The sequence below is a fragment of the Oncorhynchus mykiss genome, chromosome 4 (assembly GCF_057628025.1).
Source record: "Oncorhynchus mykiss isolate SJ-2025 chromosome 4, ASM5762802v1, whole genome shotgun sequence".
Classification (NCBI taxonomy): domain Eukaryota; kingdom Metazoa; phylum Chordata; class Actinopteri; order Salmoniformes; family Salmonidae; genus Oncorhynchus; species Oncorhynchus mykiss.
The window spans coordinates 75,229,964-75,249,677 of record NC_143025.1 but is presented as its reverse complement, the minus strand read 5'-3'; the positions used below and the strand labels follow the sequence as shown (position 1 = coordinate 75,249,677).

Genomic DNA, 19,714 nt, shown 5'->3' with positions numbered 1-19,714 from the left:
TGCCCACTCCACTGTGAAGGAGGTGTCTGGTGATATGCCTGTTGTCTATGATGCCCACTCCACTGTGAAGGAGGTGTCTGGTGATATTCCTGTTGTCTATGATGCCCACTACACTGTGAAGGAGGTGTCTGGTGATATGCCTGTTGTCTATGATGCCCACTACATTGTGAAAGAGGTGTCTGGTGATATGCCTGTTGTCTATGATGCCCACTCCACTGTGAAGGAGGTGTCTGGTGATATGCCTGTTGTCTATGATGCCCACTACACTGTGAAGGAGGTGTTTGGTGATGTGCCTGTTGTCTATGATGCCCACTCCACTGTGAAGGAGGTGTCGGGTGATATGCCTGTTGTCTATGATGCCCACTCCACTGTGAAGGAGGTGTCTGGTGATATTCCTGTTGTCTATGATGCCCACTCCACTGTGAAGGAGGTGTCGGGTGATATTCCTGTTGTCTATGATGCCCACTCCACTGTGAAGGAGGTGTCTGGTGATATTCCTGTTGTCTATGATGCCCACTCCACTGTGAAGGAGGTGTCGGGTGATATTCCTGTTGTCTATGATGCCCACTCCACTGTGAAGGAGGTGTCGGGTGATATGCCTGTTGTCTATGATGCCCACTCCACTGTGAAGGAGGTGTCTGGTGATATACCTGTTTCTGCGGCATTCGTATAGCTTATCATCTCAGCACTTACCTGGCATGTGCGCACGCACGCGCGCACACACACACACACACACACACACACACACACACACACACACACACACACATACACACACACACACACACACACACAGCCTCCGCTTCTAGCTCTGTTCCAAAACACAGATAGAGCCCCACAGAGACAGGGGCACAAAGCAACCCTCTGTTCCTCCTACTCCTCCAAGATGCAGAAAGGGAGAGATAGTTAAGGAGGGAGAGAGGAGGGAGAGAGGGGGAGGACTCAATCAAAAACAAGCAAACAAACCCACATCCCCTCTCACTTTCATCACCAAACCGTGATATGAATTCCCGATGCTCCAGAAATGCAAAGCTAACTCTCAGAAAAGGCACACAAGTCAACAAACGTTCCTCTTGCCTTGTACATGTCATATATGCAGCCTGATCACTAGAATTAGACTTAGATTTCAGACATTTGAAAAGGCCCTGAGAACGACGATATATATGCCTTCTTCGGTGCTCACAAAAAAATAAGAAAAAGACTGTCCAGCACTGGGCGCAAACTCATTTTGCTCAGAATCAGAGTGCGCTGCTTAGACCACTGAGCCACCGCAGTTCACGATAGTCTAGAAAGCCGTGAGAATACTTAATGATACTTGATGCTAATAGTGTCATTTTGAATTATTTTGTTTTAAGCCCGAACATTAACCACGTGGAATTAATCCATCAAAAATAGACATCCATAATACGTTGAATTTCAAAGGGAAACATACTCTCTTGGGGTATGTCTCTATAAGCTTCTTCAAAACTGCTCCTGGTGTACTGCTGGCATGCTGCAATCTTTAAGTCGTACTACAGGTTCTCAATTGGAATAAGCTCTGGGCTTTGACTAGGCCATTCCAAGACATTTAAATGTTTGCCCTTAAACCACTCGAGTTTTGCTTTAGTAGTATGCTTAGGGTCATTGTCCTGCTGGAAGGTGAATCTCTGTCCCAGTCTCAAATCTCTGGAAGACTGAAACAGGTTTCCCTCAAGAATTTCCCTGTATTTAGCGCCATCCATCATTCCTTCAATTCTGACAAGTTTCCCAGTCCCTGCCGATGAAAAACATTGTGTTGGGGGTGTTGGGTTTGCGCCAGACATAGTGTTTTCCTTGATGGCCAAAAAGCTCAATTTTTGTCTCATCTAACCAGAGAACATTCTTCCATATGTGTGGGGAGTCTCCCATATGCCTTTGGTGAACACCAAACGTGTTTTCTTATTTTTTACTTTAAGCAATGGCTTTTTTTCTGGCCTCTCTTGGCAGGTTTGTTATGGTGCCATATTCTTTCCATTTTTTAAATAATGGATTTAATGGTGCTCTGTGGGATGTTCAAAGTTTCTGATATATTTTTAGAACCCAACCCTGATCTGTACTTCTCCACAACGTTGTCCCTGACCTGTTTGGAGAGCTCCTTGGTCTTCATGGTGCCGCTTGATTGGTGGTGCCCCTTGCTTAGTGGTGTTGCAGACTCAGGGGACTTTCAGAACAGGTGTACATGAGATCATGTGACACTTAGATTACACACAGGTGGACTTTATTTAACTAATTATGTGACTTCTGAAGGTAATTGGTTGCACCAGATCTTATTTAGGGGCTTCATAACAAAGGCGGTGAACACATATGCACCCACAACTTTTCTGTTAGAATTTTTTGGTAATTTGTTTTTTTCATTTCACTTCACCAATTTGGACTATTTTGTGTATGTCTATTACATGGAATCCAAATAAAATGCATTTAAATTACAGGTTGTAATGCAACAAAATATGAAAAATGCCAAGGGGGTGAATACTTTTGCAAGGCACTGTAAAAAGTTACATGGACTCAAAAATAGTGTTTAAGAGGGCCTCCCGGGTGGCGCAGTGGTTAAGGTGCCACCAGAGACTCTGGGTTCGCGCCCAGGCTCTGTCGTAACCGGCGGCGACCAAGAGGTCCATGGGGCAACGCACAATTGGCCTAGCGTCGTCCGGGTTAGGGAGGGCTTGGCCGGAAGGGATATCCTTGTCTCATCGCGCACCAGCAACTCCTGAGGCGGGCCGGGCGCAGTGCGCGCTAACCAGGTCACCAGGTGCACGGTGTTTCCTCCGACACATTGGTGCTGCTGGCTTCCTGGTTGGATGCACGCTGTGTTAAGAAGCAGTGCGGCTTGGTTGGGTTGTGTATCGGAGGACGCATGACTTTCAACCTTCATCTCTCCCGAGCCCGCACGGGAGTTGTAGCGATGAGACAAGATAGTAGCTACTAACAATTGGATACCACAAAATTGGGGAGAATTTTTGAAATAAAAAGTATGCCTCATCTCTGTACCCCACCCATACAATTATCTGTAAGTTCCCACAATTTCAAACACAGATTCAAAAACAAAGACCAGGGAGAGTTTTCCAATGCCTCACAAAGAAAGGCAGATGGGTAAAATGAAAAAAAAAACTGAGGATGGATCACCAACATTGTAGTTACGCCATAATACTAACCTAATAGACAGAGTGAAAAGAAGGAAGCCTGTACAGAATAAAAAATATTACAAGACATGTGTCCTGTTTGCAATAAGGCAAAAAAATGAAACTGCAAAAAAATGTGGCAAAGAAATTAACTTTATGTCCTGAATACAAAGCGTTATGTTTGGGGAAAATACAATACAATATATCCCTGTATTGGTGGTGGCTGCATCATGTTGTGGGTATGCTTGTCATCTGCAAGGACTAGTGAGTTTATGATAAAAATAAACGTAATAGAGCTAAGCATAGGCTTAATCCTCAAGGAAACCACCTGGTTCAGTCTGCCTTCCAACAGACACTGGGAGACAAATTCACCTTTCAACAGAACAATAGCCTAAAACACATGGCCAAATATACACTGGAGTTGCTTAGCAAGATGACAATGTATGTTCCTGAGTGTCCTAGTTATAGTTTTGACTTAAATCATCTTGAAAATCTATGGCAATACTTGAAAATGTCTGTCTAGGATTGATCAACAACAAACTTGACTGAGCTTGAAGAATTTTTAAAAGAATAATGTGCAAATGTTGTACAATTTAAGGTTTTCTAAGCTCTTAGAGATTTACCCAGAAAGACTCACAGCTGTAATCACTACCAAAGGTGATTCTAACATGTATTTACTCAGGGCTGTGAATACTTATGCAATTAGGTATTTCTGTACTTAATTTTCAATAAATGTAAACAGTAAACAATAAACATTTCTAAAAATGTGTTTTCACTTTGTCACTAAGGGATATTGTGTATAGATGGGTGGAAGAAGAAAATCAATTTAATCCCGTTTGAATTCAGGCTGTAACACAACAACATTTTTAATAAGTCAAGGGGTATAAATACTTTCTGAAGGCACTGCAGATTTGAGTGAACAAGAACTGTTTGAGAGTTCAGCAGGCATTGAGAGCCAGTGCTGCTGACACAATATGTTTCAGAGAAAGGATGTGGTGTGTGCGACAAAATAAATAGTCCTTGAGTTTGTGTTACCTCTAATAGCACAAACGAATGTTGCAGTCATAAGTTCAAGGCAGTAATGCGCATGGTGAATGGTGAACGGTGGTTCGACGTGATGAGCGAGCAGTAGGGAGCTCGCATCGTCACATACTGTTCAACGGGCGTCAATATCCAATAAATAAATGAATGTTGAAGAAAAATATAATTGTTTAATAAATGTTCAAGAGGAAAAATACAGCTGACCAACACAACACTAGCGTGTCTCTCAAGATGTGTGTGAGACGGTGTGTACCTGATTGTGTAACAGCATGATTGCTTGTGTGTATATAGAAATGCCAGATTAATGGATGTGTGTGGGTGTTTACTTGATTGCTTATGTGTGACTGTATTGAATGAAAGCGAGAGAGAGATGGGGAAGAGAGTTAAGAGAGCGTGGAAAGTTACTGGAGTGAGGAGGAGAGGAGACAGTTGCTAATGAGGATCACAATGTCTACCCTGCAGACAGGAGTCTGAACATCTGACCAGACTAAACCTGGAACCAACACTAGTGCAGCCCACACTTCTCACTGAGGGCCAGCAGCCTTCAAAGACAGCGCAAAACAACTACAACTTTTCAAAGGGTACAGAAACTAAAAGTAAATCTGCAGTGCTACCTTAGACCCAAATAAGTCAGAACAAGGGGAGAGGGAGTAGGGAGTGGTGAGAATGAGACACAAGAGCTATGTTCCATCCACAATACTCCCACGCTCCAGAGCATGCAAACCAACTAACACATGGCAGACCATATGTGCGCCTGCTTTGGAAACACACTGAGGCCTACTATGTTGGTTGTCAGACCAGGGGGTCCAGACCAGGTCAGACCAGGTGGCCCAGACCAGGTCAGACCAGGTGGCCCAGACCATGTCAGACCAGGTGGCCCAGACCATGTCAGACCAGGTGGCCCAGACCATGTCAGACCAGGTGGCCCAGACCATGTCAGACCAGGTGGCCCAGACCAGGTCAGACCAGATGGCCCAAACCAGGTCAGTCCAGGTGGCCCAAACCAGGTCAGACCAGGTGGCCCAAACCAGGTCAGACCAGGTGGCCCAAACCAGGTCAGACCAGGTGGCCCAAACCAGACCAGACCAGGTGGCCCAAACCAGACCAGTCCAGGTGGCCCAAACCAGACCAGTCCAGGTGGCCCAAACCAGGTCAGACCAGGTGGCCCAAACCAGACCAGAACAGGTGGCCCAAACCAGACCAGAACAGGTGGCCCAAACCAGACCAGACCAGGTGGCCTGGGGCAGGGCTTAGGGTGAGAGAGGTGGCTGTATGTCCACACCTGGAAGAAGACGTGGGAGCACCGGGGCCAGCTGGGGAGCCTGGCACCAGCCCAGTCCCAGCCAAGAGAGACAGTTAGTGGATAAACAAGACTGTGGAGAGACAAGCCTGCTGAACCAGCTGATCCTGACGACATCACTGACAAGCACATGCGTGTGTGGATTATTAATCACACACACGCACGCACGCACGCACACACACACACACACACACACACACACACACACACACACACACACACACACACACACACACACACACACACACACACACACACACACACACACACACACGAGCCCTCCCAGAAGGAAAGTAAATAGAGGCGTTAGTCATGATCCAGTCTGTATGTGTGTGGTTGTGGAGTATTTTCCTGTAAATGAACGGTGGCACGCTGCAGCTCAGGGGTGATGCAGCAGACTGTGGTTCAACATGCCCGCCTTGGACCTGGATTTACGGTGTCTTTGTGTGTTTTTGCAATGTCTGCGATTAAGTGTGTGTGTGTGTGTGTGTGTGTGTGTGTGTGTGTGTGTGTGTGTGTGTGTGTGTGTGTGTGTGTGTGTGTGTGTGTGTGTGTGTGTGTGTGTGTGTGTGTGTGTTGTGTGTGTAGCCATGGTTATGATCCAAAACGGACTAATACAGTTAAATACACACTTCATCAATCTATAAATATTTCACTAGCAGAGCAGCTAAGCCAAGGGTCCAAAAACACAGCAACACCAAACATCTATAGACAAACCTCTGCTGATAGCTACACCGCCAAGTGCAAACCACTTTCGTTGGCAGTGACACTACCTGGGCATTCTGGCCTTCAACACACGTACAAAACATCAACGTGTTTACTTTCCTGTTGGGTGCTTATTGTGCCTGAAAGATAAAAGATAAGGTATATCTAGAGGGATATCTTCAACCACCAACTTACCATCCTGTTCTGTTATAATCTCCACCCGGCACAGCCAGAAGAGGACTGGCCATCCCACATATGCTCTCTCTAATTCTCTCTTTCTTTCTCTCTCTCGGAGGACCTGAGCCCTAGGACCATGCCCCAGGAATACCTGACATGATGACTCCTTGCTGTCCCCAGTCCACCTGGCTGTGCTGCTGCTCCAGTTTCAACTGTTCTGCCTTATTATTATTGGACCATGCTGGTCATTTATGAACATTTGAACATCTTGGCCATGTTCTGTTAAAATCTCCACCCGGCACAGCCAGAAGAGGACTGGCCACCCCACATAGCCTGGTTCCTCTCTAGGTTTCTTCCTAGGTTTTGGCCTTTCTAGGGAGTTTTTCCTAGCCACCGTGCTTCTACACCTGCATTGCTTGCTGTTTGGGGTTTTAGGCTGGGTTTCTGTGCAGCACTTTGAGATATCAGCTGAGATATAGCTGATGGCTATATACATAAATTTGATTTGATTTGATTTGAATAGGCTAAGTAATAAATAACGTTTAGGAAGTGGAATAGCTGGAGCAAACCCAGAGTGAGGTTGTCTCCTACTGTAGCATGTCTAACTTTGTTGAACTGACCCCATATCAAAGTAATGAGGTGAATTCTCTTCAACCAGGTATTAGCCCATAATTACAGTCATCAGCTTACCTCACAGAGCAGCGCAACACAGACATGCCTAAGCTTGAGTCCTGAACCAACTGAGGCTCACACGCATCTCTACATTAGAAACCATTATAGAGAACATGAGGCGCTACCAGATGTAGGATCTTAATTGGATCACTCGTTTGATGCCGAGAATGTTCCTGCAAAGAAGGAAATGCAAGCTTGTAGTTTATTTAAGTTTTTAAAAGGCTTCTAACGATGGTAATTTACACTTTGAAATTTAAGATGAAAAATGTATCAACCCCTACAAAAAATGTCCATAAATTATAATCCACATAATCATCCACATTTCCTGTTGCTGCGGGACTATTTTCCTGCTGTAGCAAACTGGCTCAAATGAAGATCTTCCACCTGTACAGATTCTCTCACAACAACACCTGACATGTCACTGACTGGGGTTCTCTGGTGTTTCAGTGTTTACTGAATGTCTTACCTGGAAACCTGGATGTTGGTGCAGGAAAGAAGGCTTTGCATTTCACTAACCACTAACCTAGGGACATTTAGTCAACCTTGACAAATGGTTAGCATCAGAGAGTTTGTTATGATGAAATACAACATGCTTTTTGTGCTTATTATTGTCCTCCATATCTGATTCAATCAGAGAGATACAACTGTCTCCAGTGAGGTGGCACCTGCCAATCCAGTCTGCCCCTACAGGGTTTCTGTATCTCCAGTATCTACCTGCCCAGTCTTGCCCTGCCCTCAGTGTCTCTCTGATCACAGAAAGACAGACAACATAAAACACCATCGGTCATCCAGCACTCAGTGAATCTAAGACTTCATTCTTCCCGCAACAAGCCATTGTTAACAGACAGATCTCTCGTTCCGGAAGCTTCCGTAGCCTGGTGTCCTTGATCAACCAAATCGAAACTATTCGGTTTCACCAAAATAGCGTTTTAATGTTACAGAGGCATATCCAATATCTCTAGGAACAATACTTACGATTTGTCGGGTTGAATGTGTCCTTCGCTATCAAATAAGCGTTTAAAACACATTTAAATCCAGGGTCTACCATTATTCACCCGTGGGCTGCCATTGTGGTCCATTCTATAACACGCAGTCATGCAAGACTAGGTAGGCTACCACATAATCTCTCACTTCTACAGGTGGAAAATGGGAGACGTAAGCTCCCTCAACGAGCTGTCTGTAAACAATGGCTTGTTGCGGGACGAAAAACAGGTCAATGTACTGCTGTAGCCATCCAGCACCGATTACATGGCTAGGGTTGATGTACTTAGACTGGGCTGTAGAGAGACGAGTGAAACTGGGACACAAATAGGTTCCAAAGTCTTCCACAGAAGTGGCTTTTCTATATAATGGTTTGCTTATAATCTGTTTAATGCTCACTCTGTTAGAATCACCAGTGGGGTTTAACTGTTCTCGACCAAACCAATCAAGCTTAACCAAGCCTGAAGAGAAAGTAGCACAGTCAGTGGGACTATAAGGCAGCTTAGCGACTGTGCGTGATGGAGTTAATCCATGGCCCTCATTCTCCTAGAGGGATGAATGCCTAACACTTTGTGTTCTGGCTGCTCATAAAACTAACAGGTCAGTCAGGAAGAGGGTACGCTGATAGTCATTACAGAGACAGAGAGCCTCCATCAACATCTATGGGGCTGTTTTAAAAAAATATGTAACCTTTATTTAACTAGGCAAGTCAGTTAAGAACAGATCCTTATTTACAATGACGGCCTACCGGGCCAACACAGGGTGGCCAATTGTACGCCGCCCTATGGGACTCCCAATCACGGCCGGATGTGATACAGCCTGGATTCAAACCAGGGACTGTAGTGGTGCTGTAGTGGCACCTCTTGTACTGCTGAGATGCAGTGCCTTAGACCACTGCGCCACTCGGAAGCCCAAGAACCCCACTTCTAAAACACAACCAAGACAACAGTCGGGACAGGCTCTGAGGTTGGGGGAAGCGTTTCACAAAAAAAAAAAAAAAAAGGTTTTTTTTTTGGTTTGTGCAACACTTTTCCCCCGAAAAGTTTGATGTGTTGCAAGATGTCTGGAGGAGAAGTGAGAGAGAAAACAAGAAAGCAAATTGGATCTATATCAAGTATGTGATACTTGGATTTGTGATCTCCTTATGAGGCTAATATGAAGCTGCTATGATTTTGCGTTGTCGACAAATACTTGACCACAGCTGTAAAGGGAATCCAAAGTGTTTTTCAAGGGGCAACTTCAGCTCTGTGGTATCAGCCAGTCATATGTAGAACACTACAGCCTGCCATGGTACAAAGACTAAGAGACAAACCTCCCAGACTACCCTTGGGAAGTGGTACTTAATCCTGGTCCTGAAGACCCACAGTAAATTAAGGACCTTAATTAGTTGAATCTGGTCAGGTGTGCTGGTACTGGACTGGAACTAAAGCATGCAGACCTTGTGGGTCTCCGGGACCAGAATTGAAGAACATTCCCCTACGGCCTTTCTCACTACAGAGAAACAGTCTTCCAATGTCCACTGTCAAGTTTGCTTCTTTTAGCCAAAGTGTAAGGTTCAGGTAAGTTAACAGCTGCAGTGACCTTTGACACAGGGTCACATGCTTCAGGGTCAGTGTTGGCCTGAGGTGACTGAGGAGTGACTAAAGGCTGGTCCAGACCGGACAGGGAGGGCTCATTGTGTGTTGCAGCAGGAGTGTGAAGAAGGGAGGGGAGGCCACATCAGAACAGCAAAAGGGAAAGAGGACAGATTACAATGGGGCCAGTACAGAGGAGAGGCCTGGTGATGAGAGAATGAAGAAGAGGAGAAGGTTTTGAAGGAGCGGGGTGGACAAGTCCTCTGAGAGGCACCACACTCGTCCCCTGTGATAGACAACCCCTCCCTGAAAGGCCATGTCCCAGCAGGGACGTCTAAATGCCAGCCCATTGTACTGTCCGTCTCTACCTTTTAACATAATGACTTTATATAACTCATTCCTATTGCTCTTCACAGAGATCCTAGATGGGACTGTCTGGCAGCCACTGTCTAGACACACTTCATATGACACAAGAGTAATACCCCACCCCCTCTCTCTCTTGCTCTCTTTCTTTACCTTATCTCCCTCTTTCTCTCTACCCATTGTCCCTCTCTCTTTCTTTCTCTCTCTATTTATTTGGCCAGTCTCCCTCTCTCTCTCATTTTACTTTAATTTTTTATTTCACCTTTATTTAACCAGGTAGGCTAGTTGAGAACAAGTTCTCATTTACAACTGCAACCTGGCCAAGATAGAGCAAAGCAGTTCGACACAAACAACAACACAGAGCTACACATGGAATAAACAAACATACAGTCAATAATACAACAGAAAAAAGTCTATATACAATGTGTGCAAATGGCGTGAGGAGGTAAGGCAATAAACAGGCCAATAGTAGCGAAGTAATTACAATTTAGCAAATTAACACTGGAGTGATAAATGTGCAGATGATGATGTGCAAGTAGAAACACTGGTGTGTAAAAGAGCAAAAAAGTAAATAAAACAATATGGGGATGAGGTAGGTAGATTGGATGGGCTATTTACAGATGGACTATGTACAGCTGCAGCGATCGGTTAGCTGCTCAGATACCTGATGTTTAAAGTTAGTGAGGGAGAAAAAAGTCTCCAACTTCAGCAATTTTTGCTATTCGTTCCATTTATTGGCAGCAGAGAACTGGAAGGTAAGGCAGCCAAAGAAGGTGTTGGCTTTGGGGATGACCAGTGAGATATACCTGCTCTCTCTCTCTGCGCCTTCTCCCTTCCTTGTTCCAGTTTTGAGGCCGTCTGAGAAGGTGTCCAGTCCAGACGCATAACACCAGCCAAAGGGAGAGTGGAGTAACGGCAGTTGGTAAGAACACTCTCCTGAAAACACTAAATACTGACTGGACAATGTCTGCTATGTGCTTCTGTTTTAATACTGGGAAAGACATAGTATTGTCTTCAACAGTTAGTTGTGCCATTGGTAAAACTGTGAAATGGCAGTGGGGAATGCATATGATGCATCATGTCAGTATGTTCTCATATAAAATGGAATATGGCGTTATTAAATATACACTGAGCTCCAAAAGTATTGGGACAGTGACACGTTTTTTTTGTTTTGGATCTGTACTCCAGCACTTTGGATTTGAAATTATACAATGACTATTAGATTAATACCATCAAATGAAAGCTGACAGTCTGCACTATAACCTTTATAGTCATTGTAACATTTCAAATCCAAAGTACTGGAGTACAGAACCAAAACAACAAAGTATGTGCCACTGTCCCAATACTTTGAAGCTCAGTGTAGTTATCATGATATATAGTTCCTTCTACAGCTGGCTTCTGCTGAGTGTGTGAATAAACAGCCTTCCCACCCCATATCTCCTCCCTCCGCTCTCTCTGTTCCTCCTCTTTCCTTTCCAAGTTGTGCAGGAGGGACAGACAGCTGCAGGCTCTTAGGTGCTCCTCCTCCTCTAGCTCTGTTAAAGATGCTCTGTAGCCCTCCCACCCCAACTCCCCAGGCCCCCGTCCTGTCCCAACCCAGCCAGCTCTTCTCTCTTCCAGGCAGGACAGACAGGCAGTAAATCCAGGCTTCCTCTTCCCCTGTTTTATCTCTCCAGGATGGAACATTCCCAACCTTCCCAATACGTACAGAGAGGTGACCCACTTCACTCATCCTCTCACACACATAAACACACACACATGCAGACACACACATAAACAGGGGCACACACACAAGCACAAACACATATATACTGAGTGCACAAAACATTAGGAACACCTTCCTAATATTGAGTTGCACCCCCCTCTTTTGCTCTCAGAACAGCCTCAGTTCGTCAGGACATAGACTCTACAAGGTGTCAAAAGCATTCCACAGGGATGCTGGCCCATGTTGACTCCAATGATTCCCACCATTGGGTCAAGTTGGCTAGATGTCCTTTGGGTGGACCATTCTTTGATACACAAGGGAAACTGTTGAGCGTGAAAAACTCAGCAGCGTTGCAGTTCTTGACACAAACCGTTGCGCCTGGCACCTACTACCATACTCCGTTCAAAGGCACTTCAATCTTTTGTCTTACCAATTCACCCTCTGAATAGCACACAACAATCCATTTCTAAATTGTCTCAAGGCTTAAAAATCCTTCTTTAACCAGTTTACTCCCCTTCATCTACACTAATTGAAGTGGATTTAAAAAGTGACATCGATAAGGGATCATAGCTTTCACCTGAATTCACCTGGTCAGTCTATGTCATGGAAAGAGCAGGTGTCCTTAAAGTTTGGTATACTCAGTGTATACAGTATGCACACACACACACATACAGACACACACACACACGAACACACACACACACACACACACACACACACACACACACACACACACACACACACACACACACACACACACACACACACACACACACACATACAACTGTGGAGAGATTCTCTCAAACGACAGACACTGACTTCAATGATGGATGTGAGATTGCTTCACTGGAAAGCTCTGAGAGCAGAGCAGACATAATCGTTGGCCAACATCAATCAGGACAGCTGAGCCCTCCATAAATCACCCAAACCATCTTTCATTGAGACCCACCTCTCAAATCAACCAAAACCACATGGCTGCTGAAAGCCTGGGGGATTTCCTATGTGTCTCTCGTTTTCTAATCAATATCTAGCTCAACCTCTATTATGCTTATAACTGGATAGTACTTTATGATAGAGCTGAGGAGATTAACGGTGAAAATTTGTCAATGAAATAGGAGTCCTACAAATATGTCTCTAGCGTAGGTATGGTCACTCTCTTCCCACTTAATTGAATTATCTGTTTTTGTGCTCAACACAAAATGTGTCCCTGTGACTTCTGTTACGGAATAAAACAAAATAACTAGCAGTTACTATATTTGTAAGTGCTGGATTTGTTTGAGCTTAATTTGTTTAAATTCGGCTCACTTTTTTTTATGTTCAGGATGAGTAGAATAAACTGAGGTCAGTCCAGTTTACTACTTGGAGTTCTGGAAATGCGAATTCAGAACTGAACGGATGCTGTCTGTTTTCAAGGATTCTAAGCAGATACCAATCACTTTGAATAGTGTTATCATAGCCTGTTAATAAAGCTAGCATATGAACACTAACCCCCCTATCTCTCTCTGTGTTGTGTGTGTATGGAGCATAGACCCCAGGGGTACTCAGAGCAGCGCTCTCTGCCAGGAGCAGCTGCATTCTTCAATACCTCAGCCAGTAACTTGGCAACCCAGAGGTACCATGCCCCACTACCCTACATCCATGTGAATGAGAACCCCTAGAAGCCCCAAAACACAACCAAGCACTTTCAGGCACCAGGAGGCAGGAGGGCAAACTAAGTGTTTTAGAACACAGTCACAAACACAAACACTCACTGGATTGCTCTCCAAACTTCCCTCCCCCAACTCCCGGTCTGGCTCCCAGGCTGTTGGCAGCACATTGGGAAATCACACTCTGTAAAGATATCAAACTGATCGAAGAACGACGTGTTTGAGGATACTATGAATTATAAAAAGGAGATCTGACAAAATGAACATTTTCCTCAAGCATTTTGGCTCTCACTTCACAATAGTAAAATCAGCTTAGTTGTATTCTATATAAGTTCAACAACAAATTGTAGAGCCATGAAGAAGTGGGTTACCACAGCTCTTTAGCTGATATTGTATTGATCTAAGCTGGTGGGTTGCCTGTTTTGATAGGACTTGGTTATACTCTGCTGCAGTAGTAGGTGATGGTTTGTGGGGACTCAGTTCCACTGTATTGCAGCAGGATTGATGGCCTTGAGTTTGTGGGGACATGCAACAGTATGATTGGTGTTTGTAGGTACTCAGTATGTGATGAGTGTGTTCGTGGGGACGTACCATGTCGAGGTCCTGGGACACACGTCTCTTGCGTAGCTCCTCCATGCGGTCGCTGACGTCACTGAAGCAGGTGTTGTAGTACTCAGAATACTCCTGGGCCAGGTCATCAATGTTCCCCAGAGAACCATCCTACACAACACACACAGAGAGAGAGAGAGAGAGAGAGAGAGAGAGAGAGAGAGACAGAGAGAGAGAGAGAGAGAGAGAGAGTCATTGAGAATGAGGGAGAGATTCCGAGGGAGAAAATATAAGCAGCTCATATGTTCGAAAATGGTAGAATGGAGGAAAGATGTAGGTTCTCGAGACATTTTCTAGTACACTCATTACTCAATCTGAGCAGCCAATATGACACCAAAGCCTTCGTCTGGAGGAATAACATTGTCTGAGTCAATCCTTTCAGTAAGCTCCACACTCCCCTGACCGCATTCACCTCCACAGTACAGTACTCCAGGTGAGATAAACGGACCTACTAACAACCTCAGCTCCCCATCTGTCTCTCACTCTGGGCAAAGCACAGCCTAATAAAACCCCTACACATACGCTTGTAATCAGGAGCGCGTGAGAGGCACCAACTAGCAGGCAGGTGGTGCAGTGTGGAGGGCGTGGGCAGAGGCACACAAATCTAATCACTCGCACACCACTTCTTCCTCTGGTTGCCAATCTGGACTATAGTTATTAGCTAACTGGCTAACACAGTTGTGCTACTGAGGGAGGGGTTAGAGGTTACAGCACCTTTACCCTTTAGCTCTGTGGCCTATACTTGCTATGGCCTGTTGTGAAAGGACAACGGGTAGGAGAAAGGAGAAGGAAAGTACATCAGTGTGATTTGTGAAAGACGAAGCCCTATAAACAAGCTCCTGTTGAGATGAAGATTGTCTGTGACAGTGTGTTTGTGTCTCTGCTAGAGGGGAGGTGTGCGGTCAACCATGAGTGTTTCCTGGGTTTGGTCAGTTAACATACACAATCACAGATCAGAGATGCCCTTTAAACCCCGGCTATGACATTCTCCCAACCCCAAACACCCTCTTCCTGCCGGGGGGGTCACCTCTCTGCTGGGTTCCTGTCTTTGTGTGGAAGACGGTGTTTGGGTAGAAGGAGGAAGTATGTTCCAGTCACTCATACACTCCAAATAACAAAGACTTTACTCAACAGAATACACTAGCCCCAAAACATATTGTTGGAGATTCAGAGAGGAACAGTAGAATCAATACTAAAGAAGCAGAACCTGCTAGTGCATTGCTATACATTGAAACCAGAGGAGAATTACATACATGTATGGGTTGTGTTTCCACTCCAAGGTTATGAGTGAGAGTCATAGCCATTGACCCTTCACTAAGACCCACCCCCTAAGTTAATGTTGCAACCTTGGACAACATTTTCCCAAGAAGCTCCATTCCCCATTCAAACTACTGGAGAAAACCTCTCGCAACGATCTCAAACTGTGTTTTTAATACACAATAAAATTAAACACAAACTACCCCTTATTAATCAGGAGACTATCGGGTATGTTGTGGTGGACTGTCATTAGTGTGGCTATGCACTAGATGGCTCTGAATGGACTGGCATGCAGTTAAAGCTACTACTTACCATTTGGGGTTTTAACTAGTTCTCTAAAGTCGTATCCTGATGTCGACAGCAGATTATAGTTGTATTCATAATATAGATAACTAACATACATTTCGAGAAAACCTGTTATATTAAGTGGCTAGCTAGCGTTAGCAACGTTTTGTGGTCAGTAAGACTGAGAGCTAGCTAACCAGCTGAGCTAGCAAATAAAACAAAAGTATATATTTTTTATTAACAAAATGCCGGTTCTGCATTTCAGGAATCACAGTAGCAAGTAAACCTTTAAACAATTTAGCTACTTTTTGATGAAAACTCACAGTTTTGCCATAGCGCTCATCGACTTTCATGCGTTTGAAATGTGAGCTTGTCTAAGGTGTCAGACTCAATGACAGTTGCTATACATTGGAGCGCTGCGATTGGTTGCCCAATATTCTGTGGTGGGGCTTAGCGAAGGGGCAACTGTACTACTAACTGACTGGGGTTGGAGAGCAACGGAAACATCTTTCACTGAGAAGATTTGAGAAGCGTCTCTCTATGGTGCTTGGACTCATAACTACTCGGGCTGTGTATGTTGACAACCATTGCAGTGATGGCCAATCGTTCAATATTCATTAGTGTTGATCTAGTCAGTGCCTGGTTTGGTGAGTGGTCAGCATGCATTGAGTCACTCTGCGAGGAGTGAACGGTCTCTCTCAGTCTTAGTCTGTCTCTGTCTCTCTCTGTGGTCCTCTAAACAGGACCCAGTATCTCTGTGCCAACATGGGATGAATGGGGTACTGTGGAGGCAGTGTGCCACACACACACATAAACTCCGGGCAGACGCGCGCACACACACACACCCTGGGAAGGCAGAGAGAGGGGCTTCTTCTGAGAGGGCTTTCCAAAACAACATTGAGGATGAAAACAACAAACTAGTCCACACTGTGGAAAAACACAAACCTGAAGTGAATCCCACCATCACCCATCAGTAATGCATTCCACATTAACAACAGAATATTGAAATACATTCTAGACAGAGGCCCCGTGTCAAAAATCCAGATTGTTCAGCTTTATTTTCCTCCACTCACTCCTCCTCCCACCATAGAATACTTCTTAGTAACTCCAGCTACGTCCAGACTGTGACATATGGTTAGAGGTGGCTGAGATTCCCTATGGAAGCACTCTCTCACTCTCTGGGTAGAGAGCAGACACGTGTCTCCCCACATTCCTCACTCTAGCTACAGTACTGCCTAATCTCCAGAAACATGGCACAACCATGTCCAAGAGGGTGACAGACAGACCCAGATACTAGAGTTGCAGTCAGTGTATCTGTCCATGTAGAACGCCTGATTACAACTCAGGCAGATATTTAGTGACAATTCATTACCTTTCTGGGTCTATAAAACAAGCTGTCCATGTCTGTGTAAACATCTTAGTCACAACTCCAGTTTGTGTAAAGACGTTTGTGTATTAAATGTACAGATGTTCAGCAGGCTGTATGTGTTAAATGCCTAGAATACTGTATAGGCAGGCATGGATTCCATCTCATCTGTCAGCACTGTTTGTCTGTAATACTTCAACTCTCCAAGTTCCAGACCCAGAGGTAAAGCCAATGGCCTATGCTGTAGTTTAACATTACAATGTGCTTTATTGTGTTGTTGTTAATGTTGTTACAGTGTTGTTACAGGGCTGTTGCAGTGTTGTTACAGTGCTGCTACAGTGTTGTTGCAGTGTTGTTGCAGTGTTGTTGCAGTGTTGTTGCAGTGTTGTTACAGTGTTGTTACAGTGCTGTTACAGTGTTGTTCCAGTGTTGCAGTGCTGTTACAGTGTTGTTAGTGCTGTTACAGTGTTGTTACAGTGTTGTTAGTGTTGTTACAGTGTTGTTACAGTGCTGTTTCAGTGTTGTTACAGTGCTGTTACAGTGCTGCTAGTGTTGTTGCAGTGCTGTTACAGTGTTGTTAGTGTTGTTACAGTGTTGTTACATTGCTGTTACAGTGTTGTTACAGTGCTGTTACAGTGCTGTTACAGTGCTGTTACAGTGCTGCTAGTGTTGTTAAAGTGTTGTTACAGTGCTGTTGCAGTGTTGTTACAGTGCTGTTACAGTGCTGCTAGTGTTGTTAAAGTGTTGTTACAGTGTTGTTAAAGTGTTGTTATTGTGTTGTTACAGTGCTGTTACAGTGTTGTTACAGTGTTGTTACAGTGCTGTTAGTGTTGTTACAGTGCTGTTAGTGTTGTTACAGTGCTGTTAGTGTTGTTACAGTGCTGTTAGTGCTGTTACAGTGCTGTTAGTGTTGTTACAGTGCTGTTACAGTGCTGTTAGAGTTGTTACAGTGCTGTTAGTGTTGTTACAGTGCTGTTGGTGTTGCAGTGTTGTTACAGTGCTGTTAGTGTTGTTACAGTGCTGTTGGTGTTGTTAATGTTGTTACAGTGCTGTTGCAGTGCTGTTGCAGTGTTGTTACAGTGGTGTTACAGTACTGTTACAGTGCTGTTGCAGTGTTGTTACAGTGTTGTTACAGTGTTGTTACAGTGTTGTTACAGTACTGTTAGTGTTGTTACAGTGTTGTTACAGTGTTGTTACAGTGCTGTTAGTGTTGTTACAGTGCTGTTGCAGTGTTGTTACAGTGCTGTTGCAGTGTTGTTACAGTGTTGTTACAGTACTGTTAGTGTTGTTACAGTGGTGTTGCAGTGCTGTTACAGTGCTGTTGCAGTGTTGTTACAGTGTTGTTACAGTGTTGTTACAGTGCTGTTAATGTTGTTACAGTGTTGTTACAGTGTTGTTACAGTGGTGTTACAGTACTGTTAGTGTTGTTACAGTGTTGTTACAGTGCTGTTAGTGTTGTTACAGTGCTGCTACAGTGCTGTTAGTGTTGTTACAGTGCTGTTAGTGTTGTTAGTGTTGTTACAGTGCTGTTAGTGTTGTTACAGTGATGTTAGTGTTGTTACAGTGCTGTTAGTGTTGTTACAGTGCTGTTACAGTGCTGTTAGTGTTGTTACAGTGCTGTTAGTGTTGTTACAGTGCTGTTGGTGTTGCAGTGTTGTTACAGTGCTGTTAGTGTTGTTACAGTGCTGTTGGTGTTGTTAATGTTGTTACAGTGCTGTTGCAGTGTTGTTAGTGGTGTTACAGTACTGTTACAGTGCTGTTGCAGTGTTGTTACAGTGTTGTTACAGTGTTGTTACAGTGTTGTTACAGTGCTGTTAGTGTTGTTACAGTGCTGTTGGTGTTGCAGTGTTGTTACAGTGCTGTTAGTGTTGTTACAGTGCTGTTGGTGTTGTTAATGTTGTTACAGTGCTGTTGCAGTGTTGTTAGTGGTGTTACAGTACTGTTACAGTGCTGTTGCAGTGTTGTTACTGTGTTGTTCCAGTGCTGTTACAGTGCTGTTAGTGTTGTTACAGTGCTGTTAGTGTTGTTACAGTGTTGTTGCAGTGTTGTTACAGTGCTGTTGCAGTGCTAGGTCTTTCCTTACTGCAGTGTTCCTCTCAAGGAGGCCAGTGTGTTTGTAGCATACCTGGGATTCCTCTCCTACCATGAGCTCATGTAGCCCATCAATCAGCCTCTACACAGCTGGAAGCCTGACTAAGAGCCTGAATTGGAGCCTGACTGGGAGAATTTTTTATTTTATTTTTTTATTTCACCTTTATTTAACCAGGTAGGCAAGTTGAGAACAAGTTCTCATTTACAATTGCGACCTGGCCAAGATAAAGCAAAGCAGTTCGACACATACAACGACACAGAGTTACACATGGAGTAAAACAGACATACAGTCAATAATACAGTATAAACAAGTCTATATACGATGTGAGCAAATGAGGTGAGATAAGGGAGGTAAAGGCAAAAAGGCCATGGTGGCAAAGTAAATACAATATAGCAAGTAAAACACTGGAATGGTAGATTTGCAATGGGAGAATGTGCAAAGTAGAAATAAAAAATAATGGGGTGCAAAGGAGCAAAATAAATTAATTAATTAAATACAGTAGGGAAAGAGGTAGTTGTTTGGGCTAAATTATAGGTGGACTATGTACAGGTGCAGTAATCTGTGAGCTGCTCTGACAGTTGGTGCTTAAAGCTAGTGAGGGAGATAAGTGTTTCCAGTTTCAGAGATTTTTGTAGTTCGTTCCAGTCATTGGCAGCAGAGAACTGGAAGGAGAGGCGGCCAAAGAAAGAATTGGTTTTGGGGGTGACTAGAGAGATATACCTGCTGGAGCGTGTGCTGCAGGTGGGAGATGCAATGGTGACCAGCGAGCTGAGATAAGGGGGGACTTTGAATGACTGGGAGCCG

General features: G+C 44.4%; 1 protein-coding gene across 23 annotated transcripts in view; it reads right to left on the bottom strand.

Moving 5' to 3' along the window:
- Window positions 1-19,714, bottom strand: part of sash1a (SAM and SH3 domain containing 1a) — a 290,257-nt gene that overhangs the window by 62,241 nt on the left and 208,302 nt on the right. For all 23 annotated transcript variants that reach the window (XM_021600727.3, XM_021600731.3, XM_021600728.3 and 20 more), the window contains exon 2: window positions 13,893-14,021. In XM_021600727.3, the coding sequence (XP_021456402.3) occupies window positions 13,893-14,021 (129 nt within the window). The remainder of the gene's footprint in view (window positions 1-13,892; window positions 14,022-19,714) is intronic.